At 33.1% G+C, this 21,923-nt stretch overlaps 1 protein-coding gene across 8 annotated transcripts in view; it reads left to right on the forward strand.

Annotated features, from left to right (window-relative positions):
• Positions 1 to 21,923, forward strand: part of STXBP5 (syntaxin binding protein 5) — a 132,559-nt gene that overhangs the window by 40,414 nt on the left and 70,222 nt on the right. For all 8 annotated transcript variants that reach the window (XM_081141388.1, XM_081141381.1, XM_081141383.1 and 5 more), the window contains exons 6-9: positions 703 to 766; positions 5,568 to 5,651; positions 9,568 to 9,691; positions 21,379 to 21,457. In XM_081141388.1, the coding sequence (XP_080997514.1) occupies positions 703 to 766; positions 5,568 to 5,651; positions 9,568 to 9,691; positions 21,379 to 21,457 (351 nt within the window). The remainder of the gene's footprint in view (positions 1 to 702; positions 767 to 5,567; positions 5,652 to 9,567; positions 9,692 to 21,378; positions 21,458 to 21,923) is intronic.

Here is a 21,923-nt window from a genome sequence, read left to right on the forward strand (position 1 = left end):
AGTGTATTAAGCCTGGTTTTCCTTCCTGTGTCAGGAACATTATCATCATATCTCAGTCCCTTGATAAAAGGTGTGGCTTTTTGTGGTCTGTTGTTTGAGTTGATGACAGCATCTAGTGGGTAGGTCTAGTGTAGGTGTTAGTGTGGTTTCACAAATGGTTCTCATGAAGTCGACTGGTCTTTCAACCCTTCTACATTCTTATCTGAACGACTTCTTTTTCTCTGAACAAGTGTAGGTGACATTACTTCTGTTGAATATATTTTTTTAAAACATAATAGAATTTTTTCTATTTTTGGTATGCACTATGAAACTGGGTAAGATGCCCTAATTGGAGGCTAGAATTAAGTAAAATAAGATAGCAATATTTTAGATGCTGCTTTATTGTAAAATATTAACTCTGAGAATTCTATATGAGAATAGATTTTCTGTACTAAAATACTAAATTGAAGATTCTTTCCTATACACAGTGTACTTAATTGTAAATTTTGCTTATATCAACTTCATAGTCACTGTTTTTCCTTCGATTTCTATTTTGATTCATAGTAAGAGCTAAACATCTATTATATATTGATCTCATACTGAAATGTTTACATCCTTTATAAATATATCTTTATTTTCCATTCATTATTCTTATTGTGATGCATATAAAATTGTATTAAAAATTTTAGCTGACCAAAAAAATCTTAACTTTTTCTTTTTTAGGTCATCTAAATCTCATCCAGGACCTGTTGTCCATATAAGTGATAATCCAATGGATGAAGGAAAGGTAGAATTTTTTTCTAAACAATATATTTATTACCTAAATGTATGATTTTTTTTTAATATACAAACTATTCAAGACACACCTTGCAAAGATGAGGTTACTAACAAAGGTTGTATGGCTTGTTTATACATTATGAAAAGCAAGTGAAAGAATTAGAATCATTTACAATTTTAAAGGAAAAAAAACACCCTTAAAAAAGTTAAGATTAATAGAAACAATTAAAGGTTATTAATTTATTTTTGCTTCTTCAAAATATTTCCCCAGATTTTCTCTTTATCCTCACAAAACCTGTTTTGGTTTTGAATTCTTTTTAGCACTTTATTTGCACAGTCTTTGTAGCAGTTATTATAAAATCATATGTTAGAGTTGTCTCTATATCTTATCTTCCCTAAATTTTCTTTATAAATAGCTTAGATTAATAATGTAGAAATTTTTAAAATGTTACTTAATTTTTTATACTCAAAAACCAGTTTTATGCAGTCATTATCCAGCTATTGTTAATTTCGTTTTGTTAAATATATATTAAAATAATAATTCCTTTTCCATGAATTTCTATTTTCTAATCCAACCAATCTTTCAGGTAGTTCTATTTAAGGGTAGAATGTCTACGTATATAATTTTATGATGTTAGCCTATGTAAATACCAGGGAATTCTGTCAGTATCAGAAATCAGTGAAATGAAACATGAATTTTGTGACGTTTACCCAGGTTTTTTCTTTCCTCACTTAGTGGGAGCGGTCAAGCCTATAGGTTGTTTAACACTCTTCTCTTATTTGCCACTGGGAAAACAAAAGGGTAGCTGTACTGGAGTTGGCTTACAATTACAAAATTGGCACATCCCAGGGTTGTGGGCTTGATCCCCAGCAGGGGATGTACAGGAGTCAGCAGATCAGTGACTCTCGTCATTGATGTTTCTCTCTCCCCCTCTCCCTTCCTCTCTCTGAAATCAATAAAAAAATATATTTAATTACAGAATTGTATGTTTTGAGAGAAACTACGTGAAGCAAGTTACAGTGACCCGTATCTTCACTTATATTTTCTTTGGTATAAGATACTTGTTTGAAAGGAAAGCCTTTGGGTGAGAGAGGCATGGTAGGGGAGAATTGAAAACTTTCCTTCCTTCTGCTTCAAATTGGTCACTAAGTCATTTAAATCCTTCCTTTGCAATGTCTCTTTTCTGTTCCATCTCATTAGGGCCAAGGCAGTTAAAGGCATTCCAACCCATTCGTGAATCATTTCTGTTTCAGTCTTCCCAGGGTGCCATTTTAATCTTCTCTCCTCTTCTAAAACTTTCAGTGGTTCTGCACTAACAAATTTCCCTTAAAAATAGCCTTGAGCTTCATTATCTTTCAGAACATCTTTACCTAAATACTATATTAAAGCAAATAATTAGTGATTCCCAAATGTGAGCTGCTCTTTGCTGCCTCCATGTCTTGTTTATATGAATCCCTGTTTGGAATTCTTTCAGGTAGTAGTTCTATTTAATGATATTCTCTCTCCCATGAATGCCTATCCCCATTTTAAGGCTCAGATTAAATATATTTTTGTGTGATATTTTTCCTAATCATTCTGATAGAAAATGCTCTCTCCCACTTCCAAATTCACTAGCATGTTATTTGTGTAAGCTTTACAGTATTTACCACCATATGTTGCCTTGTATTAGAAATTTGTGTATATGTCAACTTGAAAACACTGTGAACACAAAGATAATATTTATGTAAGTTTATATTTCTCATAGTACTCAATGTATAATGTAAGTAGTAACTGCCCAATATATAATATACTTAATCCATTGCATAGATAATATATAACTGTTTATATCATCCTCATTTTTTGAAACCTATATATTAGTTTCCTTAATTCCCAGAGTTAATCTCATTCAAACATTTTTGAAATACTAAGATGCTAAAATAGATTATATTGACTGCTGTTTATTGAATTTTACTTTGTTTCAGGCACTATACTTATCACATTATATACAGTATTTCACTTGATCCCCCAAGCAAATTTAGGTGAGATATCTTCCCTATTTTACAGATGATGAGGCAGAGACTTTGTGATACTATGTAGTCAAGAGGTACAAAATGAGATATTGGTAGAGCTGGGATTTTGAATACTGATTTCTCTGATTTCAACACCAGAGTCCTCTCCATTATACTTCATTTTCTTTGTAAGATATAGATCAGCTATTGATGTTGTAGAGAGCTGTGTGTATATTCAGTGTACCCCACTGATGCTTTTTATGAGAGAGTAAGTTAAAAGGAAACTAGTCAACACTAAATAAATCACTTAACATCTCTGAGTTATAAAATATTCTAGTAGGAATAAGCATTGAAAGAATCTTCCAAGTTTAGGTACTGTATTTTTAAGTTAGGTCTTCTATTTTTTAATATTTAGGAGATTGTGGAGATGAAAGTCTAACCAGTTGGCACAGATTTCTTACAACTTAGGGTGTTAGAGCAGACTTAAAGGGTTCATGTGTACTATAACCCTTTAATGTTACTAAGATCTTGGAGGGGTAAAATTTTTTCTGTAAAGTTATATGGCTACTAAGTGGCAGATCTAAGATGAGAGGTAAGGTTACTGGTGACCTGAACAATCCAGTGTTGTTTACACTGTACATCAATTCTTAAATTTTATCTTTTTTCATCTCTTTTTATTTCTGAAGTTCTTCTCTTCCCCTGTTAGAAAATGACATAATCACATATCCAAGATATTTGGAAGGACTAGGAAAAGGTAAAGGAAATAAATACCAGTTTTTCCCAGAAGGTGTATATATGTAAGATTGCCTAGAAAAGAAGAGTTTGGGTTATGGAAATTAACTATGCTCCTACCAAGGTGGGAAAACCAGTTTTGTTATTTTCAGTAACTAGCCCCTTCAAATGCACTGTAGTCTGAAATCTACTAAATTGCTATTTCATTAAAATTACTGGGTCTTCCCCAAACTTTGTTCATATCTCAGATTACACAAATGATTATTAACTACCTACTAATTACTTATGTATTCATTAAACAAATAGTTGAGTGTCTAATATATATTAGGCAGCTATTAGAGACATATAGATGAAAATGCATGTCCTAGCATAGAAGAGCATTTCTGTTTTTCTAGAGGAATTGGGTAGGCTTACCCAAGGAAGCAACTAAATTGAGACTTAAAAATGAGTAGAACATTGCTTAGTAGATAAAAGAGGAGGGGGTTCAAGCAGAGGGAATACTGAGATTTGGAAAATGCCCAGATCAGGGATGGTGGACAGCGGAAGTTGGATAAACAGTGAACAGTTTATAAGGCAAGAACATGCATTCCATTCTGAAATTTATTCATTCACAAAGATTAAATACCTATGACAGATCAGACCCTGTGCCTTATGTTAGAAGTACAGTGGTGAACAAGATAAAACCAATCCTTGCTTAAATATTGTCTGAAAGACAATTCAGATAAGACAAAAGCCATTATTATACTGTGTGGTGACCCTTCAGATTAAATATAGTACATAGCACTGTTAGAGCATAGGAAGGGCAATGACTTACACTTGGTAGGTCAAGGAAGGTTTCACAGAGGAAGTAGTAGCTATAAGGACATCTGAAGAATTAGTAGAATTAGTCAGGTAGAACATGACATTCAGATAGAGTGGCCTAGGTAGGAAGACACCATGTGCAAAGACTTCAAGATAAGAGAGACGATGAATTAAAAGATATACTGGAGTATATTGGGTACGAAGTGTGTGGTAATGGATGAAGCTGGAGTGGTAAGCAGAGGACAGACCACGACGAATCTTGTAAGTCATATTATTGAGTTTGGACTTCATCCTAAAAAACGTTTTAAATAAAAGCATACATAACATGATCAGGTTTGCACCTTAGAACTATTAGTCTGGCTACAATATGGAATGGGTTAAAAAAGGAGCAGGACTTAGAATCAGGGAGAGTAGGAGACCAGAAGAGATATTTGTGTCTTTTTCCCCCCAGTTATAATTGACATACAGTATTATATTCATTTAGTTTCAGGTGTACAACATAGTGATTAGACACTTATATACCTTATAAATGATCACTCCAGACATCTTTGTGTCTTGAACCAAAAGCAAGAGCAAGAGTAAGAGCAAGAGCAAAGTAAATTAGAGAAATGATAGAATGTAATTTTAAAATTACTTCCTGGTTTTATCTGATGGAGGGAAAAACCAGCATTAAGATGACCCCCAGGTTTTTTGCCTTTGATCCTAATGAAAGTTGAGGTAAAGAATGATGAGAGTGACACTGCAACAGAGAATACCAGAGGAGGGTAGGGAAGAAAATGATGAATTCACTTTTGGACACATTTACTTTGTGGTTCTTCTTGAGTAGATAAGAGATGTGGCCACTGAAATTAGGAGTCTAAATCTCATGAGAAGGATCTAGACTGGATATAATTTGGAACTAATCTCATTTATTTAAATAAGATTACCTGATAATATGTTGAATTAGGAAAGTTTGTGAACTCTAAAGCATATAAATATATTAATTTATTATTGCTAATTTATTATGTTATATTAATAAAAATGTACACTGAGGACTTCAAAATGGTAGTTTTCTTTTTCAGAAAACTAGTACATGTTGAGTCCCTAACCATCAAAGGCATATAAATATGCAATGTGGTATTCTCATTTGTCATCCACGTGATTAGTAATTAGCAATGCAGATGTTCAATTATATTATAATTTTATATCGTTTACATATTAATGATAATTGTTATCTTTATTGTCAGAAAATAAATGCTTCATGTGATTAATATCATTCCTAGGTAAAGTGGCATTTTCTTTTATTACAGCTTTTGATTGGCTATGAATCTGGAACAGTAGTGTTATGGGACCTCAAATCAAAGAAAGGTGACTACAGATACACGTACGATGAGGTAATAACATTATTTTTGCTAATCAAAAGATTTTGTCATTTTCCTAGTTCATAGCAGCTTTTCTAAGAACTTAATTGGTGATTTTAGTTTAGGCAATCTTTGTAACCGCAATATACACATTTTTTTCTATACTAGATAATATATTCACATAGCTCAAAAGATATAATAAAAAAATCTCTTTCCCAACCCTGTCATTTGGTCATTCAATTCTCTTACCACAGGTACCAGTGTTACCAATTTTTCATGTATTTTTGCAGAGGTATGCTATACATTTACAAGCAAATTAATAAATATTGTATTTTTTTATACAAATGATCGTAATATGCTGTAGACATTTATTGTTTGCTTGTTTTAAGACCCAAATATAGATCAATTGTGATTGATAAATCTTTTAAGTCTCTTAAACTGTAGACCTCTCCTCTCACTCTTTTCACTTCCTTACCTTATTTCTTCTTTTTTGCCATTTATTTGTTGAAGAATGTCTCCCCAAAAATGGATTTTTCTGGCTGCATTCCCAATTTGTTTAACTTTTTTTTTTTTTTTACCCTATTTCCTATAAATTGGATAGTTTACTGAGGCTTGACCAAATTGAGGTTCATTTTTTGCTTTTAGCAAGATTACTTCATAGATAATGCTGTTGCTCTTCTTCAGGTGGAATATAGTGTGTGTAATGTTAGCAGTCAGTGACATGCAAGACCTAAATCTATTACTGCAGAGTGGTAATGTATGCCTGTTTAAATCTTGATAGAGAAAAAAACTGTAAATTATTGAATGTTCAACATGTAATAATTTTATCAACTATCTTACAAAATGTATTTTTCAGTAATTATATTGTTCAATTATATAGTGTTACTATACATCTATAGTGGAACTAATATTGAAATGTTCAAAAGTTAAAATACTAGGGCCAAAGCTGCACAATTTAATGGATTATTCATATCTGCAAGAAATAATTCATTCAGTGCTCTAAGCATTTACCTTATTATTTGATTACATGAGAATAACAAAAAAAAACTAGAGCTTTTCAATATTAAATCAAAGTCTACATAATAAAATTAATTATTTTTCTGTTATCATTTTGTTCACATTTTTCTAAGGGTTTCAGCAATAATATATAATTACACTAGGAATCAGTGTTGCTTTTGAATTGAATATTAAATAAATCTTTTTTTCTAGAAGAACAGAAATTTTTTCTGATGTCTGCTAAAAATGTTAATCAGTATATGTGTAACATAAGAGCAGCTGCACTAAGATATATATATACAACTTTTAGTGTTAAGCGATTCTAATAATTGATTAATTTGCAAAACCAGCAGGTAGGGAATTTATTCAATTTTGCCACTATTTTGGGTTAGTGAGTGTTAAATTTGATAAATAGCGTATTCTCTTTCTAGAGTATTATTCTTCAAGATATCCACTTATTTGGTAAGAACAGCAGAAAGCATCATATGTAGTACTTTTGTCAAGTGTAATAATTAGATATTACTTTTTAAAAAATGTGTCAGGGTAGACAGTTCTTTTTTTAAAATTACCAAAGATAAAAATACGGTGACACTCCTGAGCTATTAACTGCTTCATGAGCTTTATTATAGTTAAGATTTTTTTGGTCAGACACTGCATCTTTTAAAGAACTTTTGGAATTTTATATACTGCTCCTTTGTGGCTTATTTCAATAGCTATATCATCTTATCTCCTCCTCTCCATTTTTTTCTCTTTGCCCTGAATTCATCTTCTTCCACAACTTTTGTACACCTCTCATTTATTATGCTCCTCTGCTTTCCATTTATTCTGCCCTTGAGCTCTCTCTTACCCATTTCTCTTAATCATCTCTATCTATAGTTTTCCATTTTAAAAAAATCATGTAACCTTTTTAGAATCTGCTGGAAATTTTATATTCTCTTGGGGAAAAAGAAGCCAACTTACACACAAAATTCTTCAACCCCAAATAATGCTTTCTACTTTATATCTCATACCTTCTCCAGTGAATTATTCCGGTTTGTTCCTAACTCATCTTTTGACTCTGAGCATGTGACAGATTTGGTTACTGAGATTTGTTGTTTCCATTTTGTTTGCATAGATTTCTACTTCATTTCCCCAAGAACACTAATGAAAAAGTATAACTGTATGATTTATACATATATAATTTATATGTGGCATATATTACATACATATACTTTGTATATTATAGTCATATATATGCTATATGAAAATATATAATAAATACTTATACTACACTTATGTACATCCATATGTAACATATAGTATGATATATATTGGCATTAGAGAGAGAGTTTTAGAAACAGTGAGATCATGTATCAAGTTTGATTTGTATTTAGAAAATTGCAGAAATAATAGAAAAACCTGTTCATGTTTATTGCATGTAAAGTTCATTTTGTTTTTTTCTTTAGTGGGGTATTTTCTATAATATTTTTCTCATTGTTATCCAGAATAATTCTGAACCACTGGTCCCTACAATTAGTATTCATTTTTGGAATGTTTAATAATTTACTATCTTAATAAATAAAAGGTACTTTTAAATAAATATGTATATTATTTTCTTTGGCAAGTTAGAAATATTAGTTTTCTATTTATACATAATATATATTTATGAAAATGTACATATCTATGTATATAATTAGAATTTTCTTATTTATGGGTTTCAGACAACAATGTAGACCTCTCTTGTATTTCCCTTATCACTTTAAAAGATAGATTTAAATACCTTTGTGAATAGCTTCTTAGCACTATTCATATTTTTGCAGAAATGATTCATCTTTAAGGGATTGCTTATTTTAAGATTGAGTTTGTGGAATGTCATGTATTTTGGAATAAATTTATTACTGTTTTAAGATTTTATTTAGAATATTTCAGAGATACTTTGAACCTAAAGCATTGTGTTAAATATTGGCATTTAGAAGAATTCTGATTGTCCTTTATCCATTGTCATTTAAATTTTTTAATCTGATGCATAGTATTAAATTATTTCATTTAACTTAAATTTATAAGCATATGAGGAATCCAAATGAGTGAACATTGAATGAAATCATAGTAAATGTTGACTTTGTACATAAGTGGAACTCTTAAGTTTTAATTACATGGTTTTTGTGCTGTACTCTGCAGTTCTGACACTCTAGTAGGGCAGCTTTTAAAGTTCATTGACTATAAATAACTAGAAGTGTATCATCTTGATCTGAAAAGAAGTAATTTAAAGAATCTAGGAGAGTGACAAAAAAATTTTTTTGCAAGCAAAAAAATAAAATAATTAGAACAAAAAATTGAAGGAAAACATACTTGGTTATATAAAAATATTTTTCAGATCCTTTTTGACTTAAAGATATAAAATAAATTTCTAGTCAAAAGAGGGTCTCTTCAGATTTTAAAAATTGCTTCAGTACTTACTGTGAGAAATAAATAACATGTTTAGAAGGTCAACTTGAGGTATTTTTAATTATCTTAACTCTAAATCTACATTTTGTTTTCTTAGAATTTTAGTTAATTTAAAAAATTTGTTCTATGTCAATGTAATTAGTCTTTCCATGGAATATTGGTTGTAATTACTTACTTGGTAATTTGTTTAGGTATAGTTTTTTCTGAGAGAGTATAAGAATACATTTTGTTTTCCTGGACTTAAATTTTATAATATACACACAAACACACACATCACTATTATATCTTCCTTATGCTGGCTTAGGGAGTAAATAAAGTAAAAAGAATCAAAATGGTGTCAATACTAAATTCTCATTTGTATTACTAGAGGGCTAAATTATTATAGGAATGTAAGGTTAACATATTGTCATCAGTTTCAGAAATACAAAATATTCTAAGTGAAAATTAATTACAATACCAATTATGAATAGCTTGGTGTTTAAATAAAGTTTTGTTTTAAAAAATGGAATTCTTCACCTCTTTTCTATAGGCTATCCACTCTGTGGCTTGGCATCATGAAGGAAAACAATTTATTTGCAGTCACTCAGATGGCACCTTGACTATATGGAATGTGAGGTCCCCTGCTAAACCTGTACAGACAATCACTCCACATGGTAAGAATGTATCACTTTTAAACACTACCTAAATTGTGATGGACTAAACTGTTTTGTGTATGCATTTGGATTTATTTTTCTGTTTGTTTCTGAGGAAAAGGATAGATCTAATTTTGATGGAATTAAAAATAATCGAACATACAGAAATAATATGAAATAACCATATAATAAAATCTCAAGTTAAGTATATTTGCAGTTGAAATAGCTAATTTGAACTTTGAGAAAATGAATGTTAAATTATTTTTTGGATATTGTTTTACTAGTCGTTCAAAAAGTAAATAATTTTGTGACTAACATAGACCTTCCTTTAAGCTTTAGTTGTCTTAAAGTTATCAGTTTGCAAGTTGTTAATGTATATATAACAGTTTATTGAAATACGTGGAACTCTGCAGAAGGAATTTTATACATTAGTGTCGAGGTTCCCAAGATTACCCTGGGTTTGATGACTCGCTGGGAAGTCTCACAGGACTCAGCAGAATAATGCAAAGCAAAATCAGTAAAGAGAAAAGGCACACGGGGTGAAATCTGAAGGTCTTTTACCAGTGGGGTCACACAAGACACGGTTAATTCCCCTAACAATGAGTTATTACCACATGCCTGAAATGTTTTCTACTAGTGAGTTCACTTGTCCAGAGTTTTTATTGAAATCAATTTGTAGGCACCTTCTGCTTTAGTATATACCAAAATTTCAGACTCCCATAAGAAAAGCAGGAATTCATCGTAAACCACATTGTTTGTACAGATAACTTAGGCACAGTGTGCCACCCTTCAGACTGGGAATGGTGGGAGCTATCTCAAAAGCCAGGTTACCAGATGCCAACCAAGGGCTAACGTTGCAAGCCATTTCTAGAGAGCAGTCTCAGGCCTGCTATGTTGACACTTTTCTGCACAAGTAGTATTTACAAAACCTGAAAGAAGATACTGTTGCGGGATTTATCAAAAACAGATTATGAAGGCCTTCTTTGAGTTTTTGGTGTAGTCCAGGAATTTGTCTTTACCAATCTTCATTCTCCAACCCCACCCTTAGAAATTCTTACCCGCAAATTCTGGGAAATCATATTAAAGAAACTGTTTTTTTAAATGGTAGCATATTGAAGAATATACTTGTAGCTATTGCTAATATTTCATTGTTTGCTTTAAAATAGGAATGCCTACTTCTAAAAAAATTGGTACATTCTGAAATATTGCAATGTAGAAATTAAAGAAACAGTAAAATTTAAAACCTTTTTTATCTACCTGTGGATAAAGGAAAACAGACTTGTCTGTTTTCTGGTAAAATTAGCAATTCTTGAAGCCACATATTGTGATACATGTTACCACTGCTTTTTGGTAGCAGGCATCTTTCTGGAAAAGCACACATTTAATATTTGCTATAGATCTATTTGTACATGTATCCAGAGGATAGACCTAATGGTAGTAGGTTCCATTTTTTTCTTAATACATTTTCTTTCTTCCTTCTGTTAAGTGCCTAGGTTCCTAATTCTCATAAATCTTAAGCTCTCCCAAATCCACTGGAACCTAGGAATCCAGAAAAAAAAAAAGTAGATGATCTTTTAGAAACCTGTCAGATCCAGAAGAAAATGAAACTAGTTATTGAAGATAGTAACAATACTTCATATTAGTTTTTCAGTTTTAACTTTATCTAATTTTTTTGGTAAGAATAGTACAAAAATATTTTTTGAATCATTTGAAAGGAAGTGGTCAAGTTATTGCCCATTCACACTCCTCCCCCCCCCAAATATTCCAGTATCTATTTCTTACACACCAAGGGCATTTTACTGTATCACCAAAGTTTGCCTTTTTAAAAAAAATATGTTTTTATTGATTTCAGAGAGAGGAAAGGAGAGAGAGAGAGATAGAGGCATCAGTAATGAGAGTGAGTCATGAATCGGCTAATGAGGGTGAGTCATCGATCGGCTGCCTCCTGTACACCCCCTACTGGCGATCGAGCCTGCAACCTTGGCATGTGCCCTGACTGGGAATTGAACCGTGACCTCCTGGTTCATAGATGGACACTCAACCACTGAGCCACACCAGTTGGGCCAAGGTTTGCCTTCTTTCAAAAGAATCTATATGTAAATTAGATTTAGTTGTCATGTTTCTTCAGTCTTCTTCAATGTAGAACAGTTTTTGAGCTTTTCTTGACTTTCATAACTGACAAATTTTGAATATTATATAGGTCAATTATTGTATAGACTATACCTCAATTTGGTTTTGTCTGATGTTTTTTATTATTGGATTCAGGTCGCGCATTTTTGGCAGGAATATCCCAGAAGGATTGATGTGTTCTTTTTGCATCCTTTCAAGTGGAACTTGTGTTTGATTTGTCACATATTGGTGTGATCTTTTGATTAAACTTCTGTCTGCTAGGTCTCTCCATTATAACATTATTCTTTGTCCCTTTGAAATTAATAATAAGTGTTTTTATTTGTATTTGCAATCAGTAAGTACTTTGATTTGAAGGAGTACTTTGGGACTGTAAACATACTGTTCCTCATCAAACTTTACCTTCTGATTTTAGCATCTGATGGTGTTTCTTGGCTGAATTATTACTGTGATGGTTGCCAAATGGTGTTTTTTCCATTTAATCTTGATCCTATTTTCATACCAAAAACCTATGTCCTTGAAAGCCAACTTTCAGAAGTGGCATAAATAAGTTTCTGCAGAGTATGTAGTATCTTAGCAAAAGAGGATCACTAGCTAAAATTATTTTTAAACAAACAAGAGAAAGAATATTTTATTTAATGTTTTTCAATGTTAGAATCCAAACAAAATGTAAGTGAAGAAAAATTTTTCTGTGGCAGGTGTTAAAAAGTGGGGTGGCATTTGTTGCATAGTATAGTAGTCTAAAAATGTAGGTGATCAGAAATATTCTTTATAAAATATGAATTCTTTCCATCAGTTAGTAATGTTTACTGCTAGTGGTAGGTAACCTACCAAAGTTAAATTTATGTTGATAGCTGAGTTCAGTGGCAAAACTAAGTGCACTTGTGTGCATTAAAGTACAAAAATATGTTATTATATTATAAAGTATCACATATCTTATATATACCATATTTGTTATATATAACTTTCAGTATACTAAATATCTAATTTGGTGGATTAAAATTTAGGGTTTTTCCCCCTCATTACTATTACTAAATTTAGGGGTTTTTTCCTCAATAATTAAAGTGTTATGGTCTCTTGCTCTTACTTTCTAGCAAACAGTTATGGTAAGTTAGTTTAAATGTACTAAACTTTAAAAATGTTGTCCAATTTGAGTTTTTTCATATTTAAACCCATTTAATAATTAAGTATCTTATTCTTAAAGACTTACCTTGATAGCCAGTAACCGATTGTGCTTTAAGACTCCTACCATACGATATTTAGTGTTAATACCTTAAGATGTCCTGAAGAATCTCTTTTGAAGACCTAATGTTACATCAGCCTAACATGGAGTTTTGAAGCCAGTAGACTTGTGATCAAGCCCTGATTCCATAGTTTCTGGCTCTGTCACTTTGGGAAGTCAGTTAACATTTCTGAACCTCAGCATTCTCTTCTCTACATAGAGATAATAATTAAAATGAAAGTACCTGGAAATTGTGACGTGCTATATATATGTGATTATAGTAAATATAAATCTGGATATGTCGTTTAGTTGGTAAGGTGGAACCAAAAGAGTTAGATTAGTGTAGTATTCCCCAAAGTATATTTTACAATTACTAATTTTTTAATATTTATTATTTATATTAGTTTATATATTCACTTATTTAATGTGGCTTTTCCCTAACCTATTTGATTTTAGTATCTTTTATGTATAGAACATCTGTGGTTCTCTCAGGTTCCATGAAATACACTTTGAGAAATGATGTCCTAGTGTTGGAACTATAATTGAATTATGACATAGTTCTCTAGATTTGCTAGTTATGTTCAGTCATTAGCCTTGAATGACATCCTTCATTGCTAAAGTTGCTTGATAGTGGACTCATTCTGAGGGACATAGTTATTTCAATAGAGATAAAATGGCCAGCAAAGGAGAATAATTTGAATTCATTTAAGAATTTTCTGATATAATGTAGGATACTTTTATTATATGTATCAAGATGGTTGATAGTAATATTTTTTGAAAGTGTCCATTTCTGTGTCTGAAATTACTCAATATGTGATTTTTTTATTAACTAAAACAGACCAAAAAATGATAGCTCTCTTTAATTTAGTTTTTATGAATATCAAAGAACATTTCCCTGGCAATCAAACAACCTGGAATGTAATTCTAGCTTTGCTTTATGTAAAAAACCTTGTGGAGATCATTACTGTTCTCTGGGACTTAGTTACATTATCTATAAAATAGCAGGATTGAATGAGGTATAAGGTTTTGTGCATATGTGGAAATTAAGCCAGATTTAGTTCCGTCTATTGACTCTGCAAAGTCATTTAGTCTTGGTGGGCTGTAAATCTGTATTTCTGTGAGGGGAGTCTAAGTGGTGAGCTCTGCTACTCTCTCTCTTTTGGCCTGTTTCTCTTCTATGATAGATGGGCTTTCATTGTTTAGAAGGGGAGAAATTTGATAGTCATGGCATGGCTCACATGCAGTTACCATGGTTAAGGGATTTGCTGGCCCAAGGCCCCACAGAATCTGCTGTGTAACCGGTGTGTGTGTGTGTGAGTGTGTGTGTGTGTGTGTGTGTGTGTGAGAGAGAGAGAGAGAGAGAGAGAGAGAGAGAGAGAGAGAGAGAGAGAGAGGTTGTAGAGTAGATTTTCTATGATTATCTTCACCAGAATCAGATGATTCTCAAAGGAAATGGTGATGCTAGATGGTCAAAATTAATAAGTGTCCACTGTAGGCAATGACATTTTAAAATTTAGTTTCTGGAGCTTATTCATCAGTACAATCAATAAATGTACCAAGGAATAAACTGTGACTGGGGAACTTTTATTCTATTAAGGATTGCTGAAGAAAAAATAAAGTGCACATAAATAAAAGTAATTTTAATACTTTAAGGATGTGGCATATAGATAATTCTCTTAATCTCTTAAGAGTCACCTAAAGCATAAAAATTCAATAAATAATAAAATTATGCTTTAGTGCCTTATATAGTTCATTGCAAAGTTTACCCCATTTTATATATTTGAAAGGACTTGCCAAACTCCACAGAGCACACTCAAAGTAAGGCTTTTATTTAAAGTCAGAGGTTATGTTGCAGCAGAAGAGAGAGAATGCAGCTTTCTGACAGATGCCCCATATACAAGCCCTGTGTGCACACATGAGTTATGCTGAGTCTCCTAGCTCCAACCACCAAGATCTAAGATCTGACTTCTAGGAATGCAAAGAGAAACTCTCAGGGAGGCTCTTTAAATGATAAAGCCACCAAGCCAGTTACACTAGTTGCCAACCTTCAGTAAAGCTACTACATTGGAATCTCCAGGGAAGTTTGGGGAGTTTGCGACCTTGAACAACCATATCATAAAGCCCACTGCCTTTAGCCAAGAGTCAAAAACCAGCTGTGTATGTGTATCCAGTCCAGCTGTAAATCAACTCTGATCTCCACTCATTAAGGAGAGAATACCCTCCCCATTTCAGACTAGTATTAACAATGTGATTCCTCAGTTTGAATCACTGTTTTCTTAGAACATCACTGTTCAATATAAATGTAATGTGAACTGTATGTATAATTTTTAAATTTACTAGTAACCATACTAATAGTAAAAACAAACAGGTCATTGGTTTAGACCCCCTGACCTTTCCTCCCTAGAGATAACACCTAGGCCTCAGTTGTATTTCAGCTCCAGGGTGAGAAAAGCAGCAAAAACTGACAAGCAACAGCAAGGCTGACCTCAGGACCAGCTGCATTGGATAATAACTCCCTGTCCTGGCACCAGCCAGTCAATCACTGGAGACTCTGACCCTGAAATTACACACCTGGAAAGCTGCCTAGTATTCTATTGAGATCTTCCCCTGGGACCTCCCCTAAAATCTCCCTGAAAACCCTTAGGGAGGAGGCCCCATTGCATTCTCCCTCCTAGGAGCATGTCTGCTGCGCCTTTCCCTTCCCCTCCTTCATACCCGCTACACCTAGATGTGTCACTTTTATCTTCCTCACTTCTAAGTTCCAAGGGCCCTTTCTTTTCCTCTATAACTTGTTTCCGAAGCCCATTTCTTCTACAAATTACTTCTACCTCTGTGATTTTCTAAATAATTGTTCTTATTTTAAAAAGTAAAATTAATTTTAATAATAAATTTTATTTAGCCCAAAATATGCAAAATATTGTCATTTCAACATTTAATTAACATACAAAACTGAGATATTTTTACATTGATTTTTTGGTACTCTTTGCAATCTAATATGTATTTTATATTAGATGTGTAAAACACATCTTAACTTGGACTAGCTACATTTAAAGTGCTCAGTAGTCCCGTGTGGGTGGTGGCTAGTGTATTGGACATCCAGCTCTAGCCTGAGAACATAACCGCTGCTCAACTATGTAAGTTGAAAATGTGCTCTGCATTCTAAATGCAAAATTAAAAGCTCAGTAAGCACTCATTTTTAATACATCTTCATTCATTCATTCAATAGACATTTATTGGTCACCTCCTTTGTACCAGAGATTAAATACTGGACAATATATATTGTCCTTGAAGAACTCATAGTCCAGTGAATGAAAATAGCGTATAAAACTGAAAACTACATTACATTATTTTCTCTTTTCCATCACCTTTTATCCCCTCTGGGGCGTCTTCCACCTCCACCCATCCCCCTCCACCCCCACAATCACCACACTGTTGTCCATGTCCATAGTTCTCTCTTTTTCCCCCCATTTTTGTATCACATTATAAATAAGTGCTGATAAAAGTATTATCGAAGAAATGTATGGATGGCCTTTCTCCTTTGCTAGTGGGAGAGAGGTTCTTAGAATATCTCAGGAAAAATAACTTTCTGAAACTCACAGAGGAGGATGAGTGATTTTTGTTTGCGTGGAATTATATCCTTCAGTTTCCAAAGTCCCATTTCCCTTAATCCAGTCATGGAATAGCTCAGCTGGCATTCAGCAGAGCTAGAAGCAAAGCAAGTGTCCAGAATTTCTGTTCCATAGTGGTCCAGGACAGCATTAGGCTAGTTGCAGTCCATTAGTCCATCGTGTGGGGCTCCCATGGCTGTGGCCCATGTGGGGGAATGCTGGGGAGCCAAGAGAGCACACCCCATGCAACAAGAGAACCAAGAGAGCCTGTGAGTGTGAGCCAAGAGGGAACTCCTTTGTTCAGGAGATTAAGTATTTCAAATCTTCCTGCGCTTGCAGTGGCCACGCTTACTTTGCCAATGACCTGTTCCCAGGTGTGACTGACAGGCAAGTACCTTCCCAGTCTCACCCAGACTTTCCTGGGCATGCATCTAAACTGCAGCTTCCTGGCAAAGCTGCGCAAATGGCATGCCCATAATATTTGGCCTTCCCTTTGCTCCTTTCCAGTTATTTAATAACTGGGTTAATTACAACAGTATCAGCCTGATGTAGATACAGAAATAGTGAGTATGGTTTTGAATAAAGGATATAGGAAGATTTCACAAATTCATGTTACATGAATTAGCTTAAGTCATAAAGGATGAGTGGGGAGATAAAAAGAACATAAATGGTCATTTCAGTCAAACAGTACAAAGACATCATAAAAAAAACACAGTGTTCTCGGAAAACTGCGAATAGTTTTCTATGACCAGAGTTTAAACTTCCTTTGGGCAAGTAACAGGAAACAAAGAAACACATATGGAGGCATGTATATATGTTATAATATGCTAAAGAGTTTGGCTTTCATGATGGAGACCTTGGTAAATGATTCTACCATGACAAACATGACATTTACATTTTGGAAATACTTTGATGGTTGTGCATCAGGTGAGCTGGGGGCAGAAGTGGAAGGCCAATTAGGGAGCCATTACATTAGTAAACTAAGTAATGAGTTCAATTGTGACAGCAAATCGGAAGAACTGGGCATATATGAATAAAATTTTGGAATTAGAATCAACAGGACTTGGACGATTTAATTCACTGTTGCTGGGTGGTTTACAAGAGTGGAAAGCAGGGCATAGTAAGAGACAAGAAGAAATCAGATGTGATGTGGAGGTTTATGTGATTTATCAAGTGAAGTTTTATGATTAACCAGTTCTTTTCAACAACTTACCAAGGTAATTCACAGGTAGTTGAAAGAACAAGCACAGATTTTTGCTACTCAGGTGACATAGCAAGTAAGAAGTAAAATGACACCTAGTGGTGAAATCTGGTGAGCTTTGTAAACATCCTTTAATTTACATGTGCTTTATAAAATATTAGCTAGTGCCTTATTGGTTGGTTTGATTTAGAAAATGGTTAGTCTTGGATTAATGGTGAATAAATCTAGTCCTCTCTCCCAGCAGTCCTTTCCAGTCCCTTATTCTAGTGTTCTAGTTACCTCCACCACATGTCACTTCTTGGTTCTTATATATTGAGATGCCAAAGGTTCAAGATTCCATTGTACCATCATTTCTGTGTAAAGAGACAAAGGAGTGATACCCTAGGATCTTAAGTTAAGGGAGGATTATATATTCCAATACCAGTTGATATGCATGTATTTATAAAAATTTAATGTAATGAAAGTGACATTTTATATTAATGGGGAAATCTTTGATAGTGCTGACAGGTGCATACCTATATTGCAATTTGTCAAATGGTACGCTTTAAATATGTGCACTTTATTCTCTGGCAGTTATAGCTCAAAATATAAAATTTGCACTGAGATGACTGGTAATATATTAATTAGAGGAAAAAGAACTTCCCTATACCAAAACATAGGTCAGGAAATCAATTATAATAAATCAAAGCAATTACAAGAAATTACAAAAACAATTTATATGATTTTTGTGTGGGAAAGGAATTCCTAAGCATGAAACCAAAAAAGGGAAAGACAAAAATGCTGATAGCTTTTTCTCTGCGCATTCACACACATGCATACATCATTATACACAGATGAGATCATATCATGCAAGTCCCTTCACCCTCAAACTTGCCCCACCTTTGAAGCCCAATCCCCTTTCCTGCCCTACCAGCTAAACTATGTTAAAAATCTTACAGGTGTTCTTCTAAAATATATATATTTCTAAGATCATATATATTAACACACAATTTATAAACATGCTTTTTTTTTTTGTTATTGTTTTACATGAAATAGAATTATATTAGGTTTTTGCATCTTAATCCACTTTACTTTAGGAAAATCTCACATATCATCTGGCATAGTTCTAATTCTTTCATTTTAATGGCTGTGTAATAGTCAATTGTTTGTTGAACAGTTTTTCATAGTTTATTCAGCAATTCCAAATTAATGGGCATTCACTTTGTTTTAGTTCTTGATCACTACTGATTATGCTGCCATTACTATCCTGTACACATTTTATAGGAATTGGTCCTTTTGTACTTCTGTTTTTAATAAATGTTCTCAAGCTGCTTTCAAAAAAGGCTGGATCCTTTACATTTCTACTAGCCATGTGTGAGTACCTCTTTTCCAGGGTCCCTGCCAGCAGTCCTGTTTGCTCAAGGTCTCACAGTGGTCCAGAGATGAGTGCCTGGGACCTTGACCCATCTCCTTTCCCAGATTTTTCCTGGGCAGGCACACATCCTTGCACGCTTGTGCAGCCTTTTAGATCCCCAGGAATAATTCCTGTCCAGGCTCTTACTTGTTTCAATTGAAAGCACAGCCTTAGGCAGCTAGATATTGCCAAAGGATTGCTATTGTTTCTGTGATGCCCCGGAGGGTAGGGTCTTTTGTCTCTCTGAGCTGGTGTCTGTATCAGTTGAAATCTCCGAATCTTGGGAGTATAGTTTTCCAGGGAGCTGCAAATTGGGTCAAAATATTGACTGTGGTCTAGGGAAGCTGGTTTTAACGGAACTGCAAAACAATTTCAGTCCTCTGTGTTGGATGACACCTTGTCTTATATTTACCTGGCCACTGAGCTGGGTGCATGGGGATGGGAATAGTCTTCCATCAAATGTTTCCGCCCTCCTTGTCTCCGAGATGCTGCTTTCTTACTGGGTAGACAGTGCTCCATCATTTTGTGGTTTCGGATACTTTCCAGCATTTGAAGTGTTTAACTTTCATTGTTTTGCTAGTATTTCCATTTTTGTGGGGAAGTGAATTCACCAAGGTCCTCACTGTGTCATTCTGGAAGTTAATCTTATTTCCTAGTTTCCTTAGCTATTCATAGACATTTGAGTCCTCAGTGTGAATTTTAAGGTCATTTTATTCAAAATCAGGAGAAGCTGTTGGGATTCTAATTACATTAAATTTGTAAATTAATTTTGGAAGAATTGATATTTGGGAGTTTTAAATTTTCTTAACTAGATACATGACAAGACTAATAGACTTGATTATTTAAGTGTGTATACTCTTAAAAATGTGCAATTTTTAAAATTGCAAATGACACTAGGGAAAATATTAGCAATATATGATAGATACAGTGTTAATAACCTTTGAATATTAGATTTATTTTTAAATATAGAGATTGCATACAAGCATGGGTAAAGGATATAAGATATTTTTAAAAGAAGAAATACAGTTGACCTGTAAGGCTAAGAATATTTAGGGATTAAAAAATACAAATTAAAATGAGATACCCTTTCCACCTATCAAATCAGAAAAAAATAATATTGTTTGGGTAAGGTGTGGCAAAATACTTACATTGCTGATGGAGCTATAAATTGGTCCAATCTTTCTGGAATATAGTTCTACTCAGATGTCCCATGTTAGGAATTAATCCAAAGGAAAAATTATTAATTATTCACTGATTAGATAATTATTGAGCACCCACTGTATGCCAAACATTGTTTGTCACCAGATATACATCAACAGAAAACACAGATACACTTAAAAACCTTTGTCTTCATGTAACTTACTTTCTTCTTGTTGAGGCAAACAAAATGTAAAGGTCTATTAGAATGAGACAGTTACTACTGGAATGGGGAAACTGGGAAGGAAAATAAGTGTTGGGGTAGAGGTGTGTGTTTAGGATCTAAGGAAAAAATACTGTTTAGAATGATTAATCTCTGAGAAATGGGTATTGATGTCTTATTTTCTTTATGTTTTTCTGAGTTGTTTCTACAGTGAACACATGTAGAAATAGATAACAGAAATCAACAGACATATTTTTAAATAATCAAAAATTGTGGACAATATGAGTCCCTGACACATTTTATAGAGGTTGGTATATTTTAGCAGCCTTTTAGATATTACAATGGATGGATTTTACTTTAGGAGAATAAATATAAATGAATTTATTAGCATAGGGTTTAATTTTGTAACCTATTACACTTGGGTAAAAATGTGATTTATATTTCTTTTCCTCAAATTTGTCTATCTTAAAACTTGAATTCATTTAGCGAATTGAAATTTTATTTTGCTTATCTGCAATTAAGAACGTTGGAAAGATTATAAATTTCTTTTACTACAATTATATTGCATAAATGTTGTTACTGAGTTATTCATTTCATTTATGTTTTTAGCACTGAATTTCAAGCAGTAAATTTACTTGATTATTTTAAGTATTTTGTATTAAATACTTCTATCAGAATCACTTTTAAATGTTTCATGATGGATTTCATTATATTTCACTTTCATCTTATAAACTATCAATGTAAGAATTTAGAGTAACTTAGAATTTTAGAATTTAATGCAGGAAAATATATTTTAGGAAAACAGTTAAAGGATGGGAAGAAGCCAGAACCATGCAAACCTATCCTCAAGGTGGAATTCAAAACGACTAGATCTGGGTAAGATTTTACTTCATTGCCAATATTCATTGTATGTAATTGCTCAGATAGCACTGAATGCTATTCTATAGTTATTTTTGAAGGCCTTCTTTAGGATGGTCTAGCTCAGTCTTAAATTTTATGCTTTATTTCACAAAATAACTAAAATTGGTAATTTAGGATAAAATCCTTTTTTGTTCTCTCTGGCTTTAGCGGTTTTGTTGTATACATTTCCCAGAAAGCTTGAGTTAGTTTTCTTGTCCAGCTTCATGCATTCTGTTAGAACTAGTCTTTAGTTAACATAGAGTTTATTTGTTAGTAAATTATGAAATAGCAATGAAGAAAAAAAAGGTTTAAAAGTAACCTATTTATATAATTAATTATATTAATTATGAACTTTTGTATATATTCTTCAAAAATTAAATCTCGCCCAGCCAGCATGGCTCAGTGGTTGCACATCAACCTAGATGATCCAGGAGACTGAAGT

The sequence above is a fragment of the Miniopterus schreibersii genome, assembly GCF_964146895.1.
Source record: "Miniopterus schreibersii genome assembly, chromosome: 6".
Classification (NCBI taxonomy): domain Eukaryota; kingdom Metazoa; phylum Chordata; class Mammalia; order Chiroptera; family Miniopteridae; genus Miniopterus; species Miniopterus schreibersii.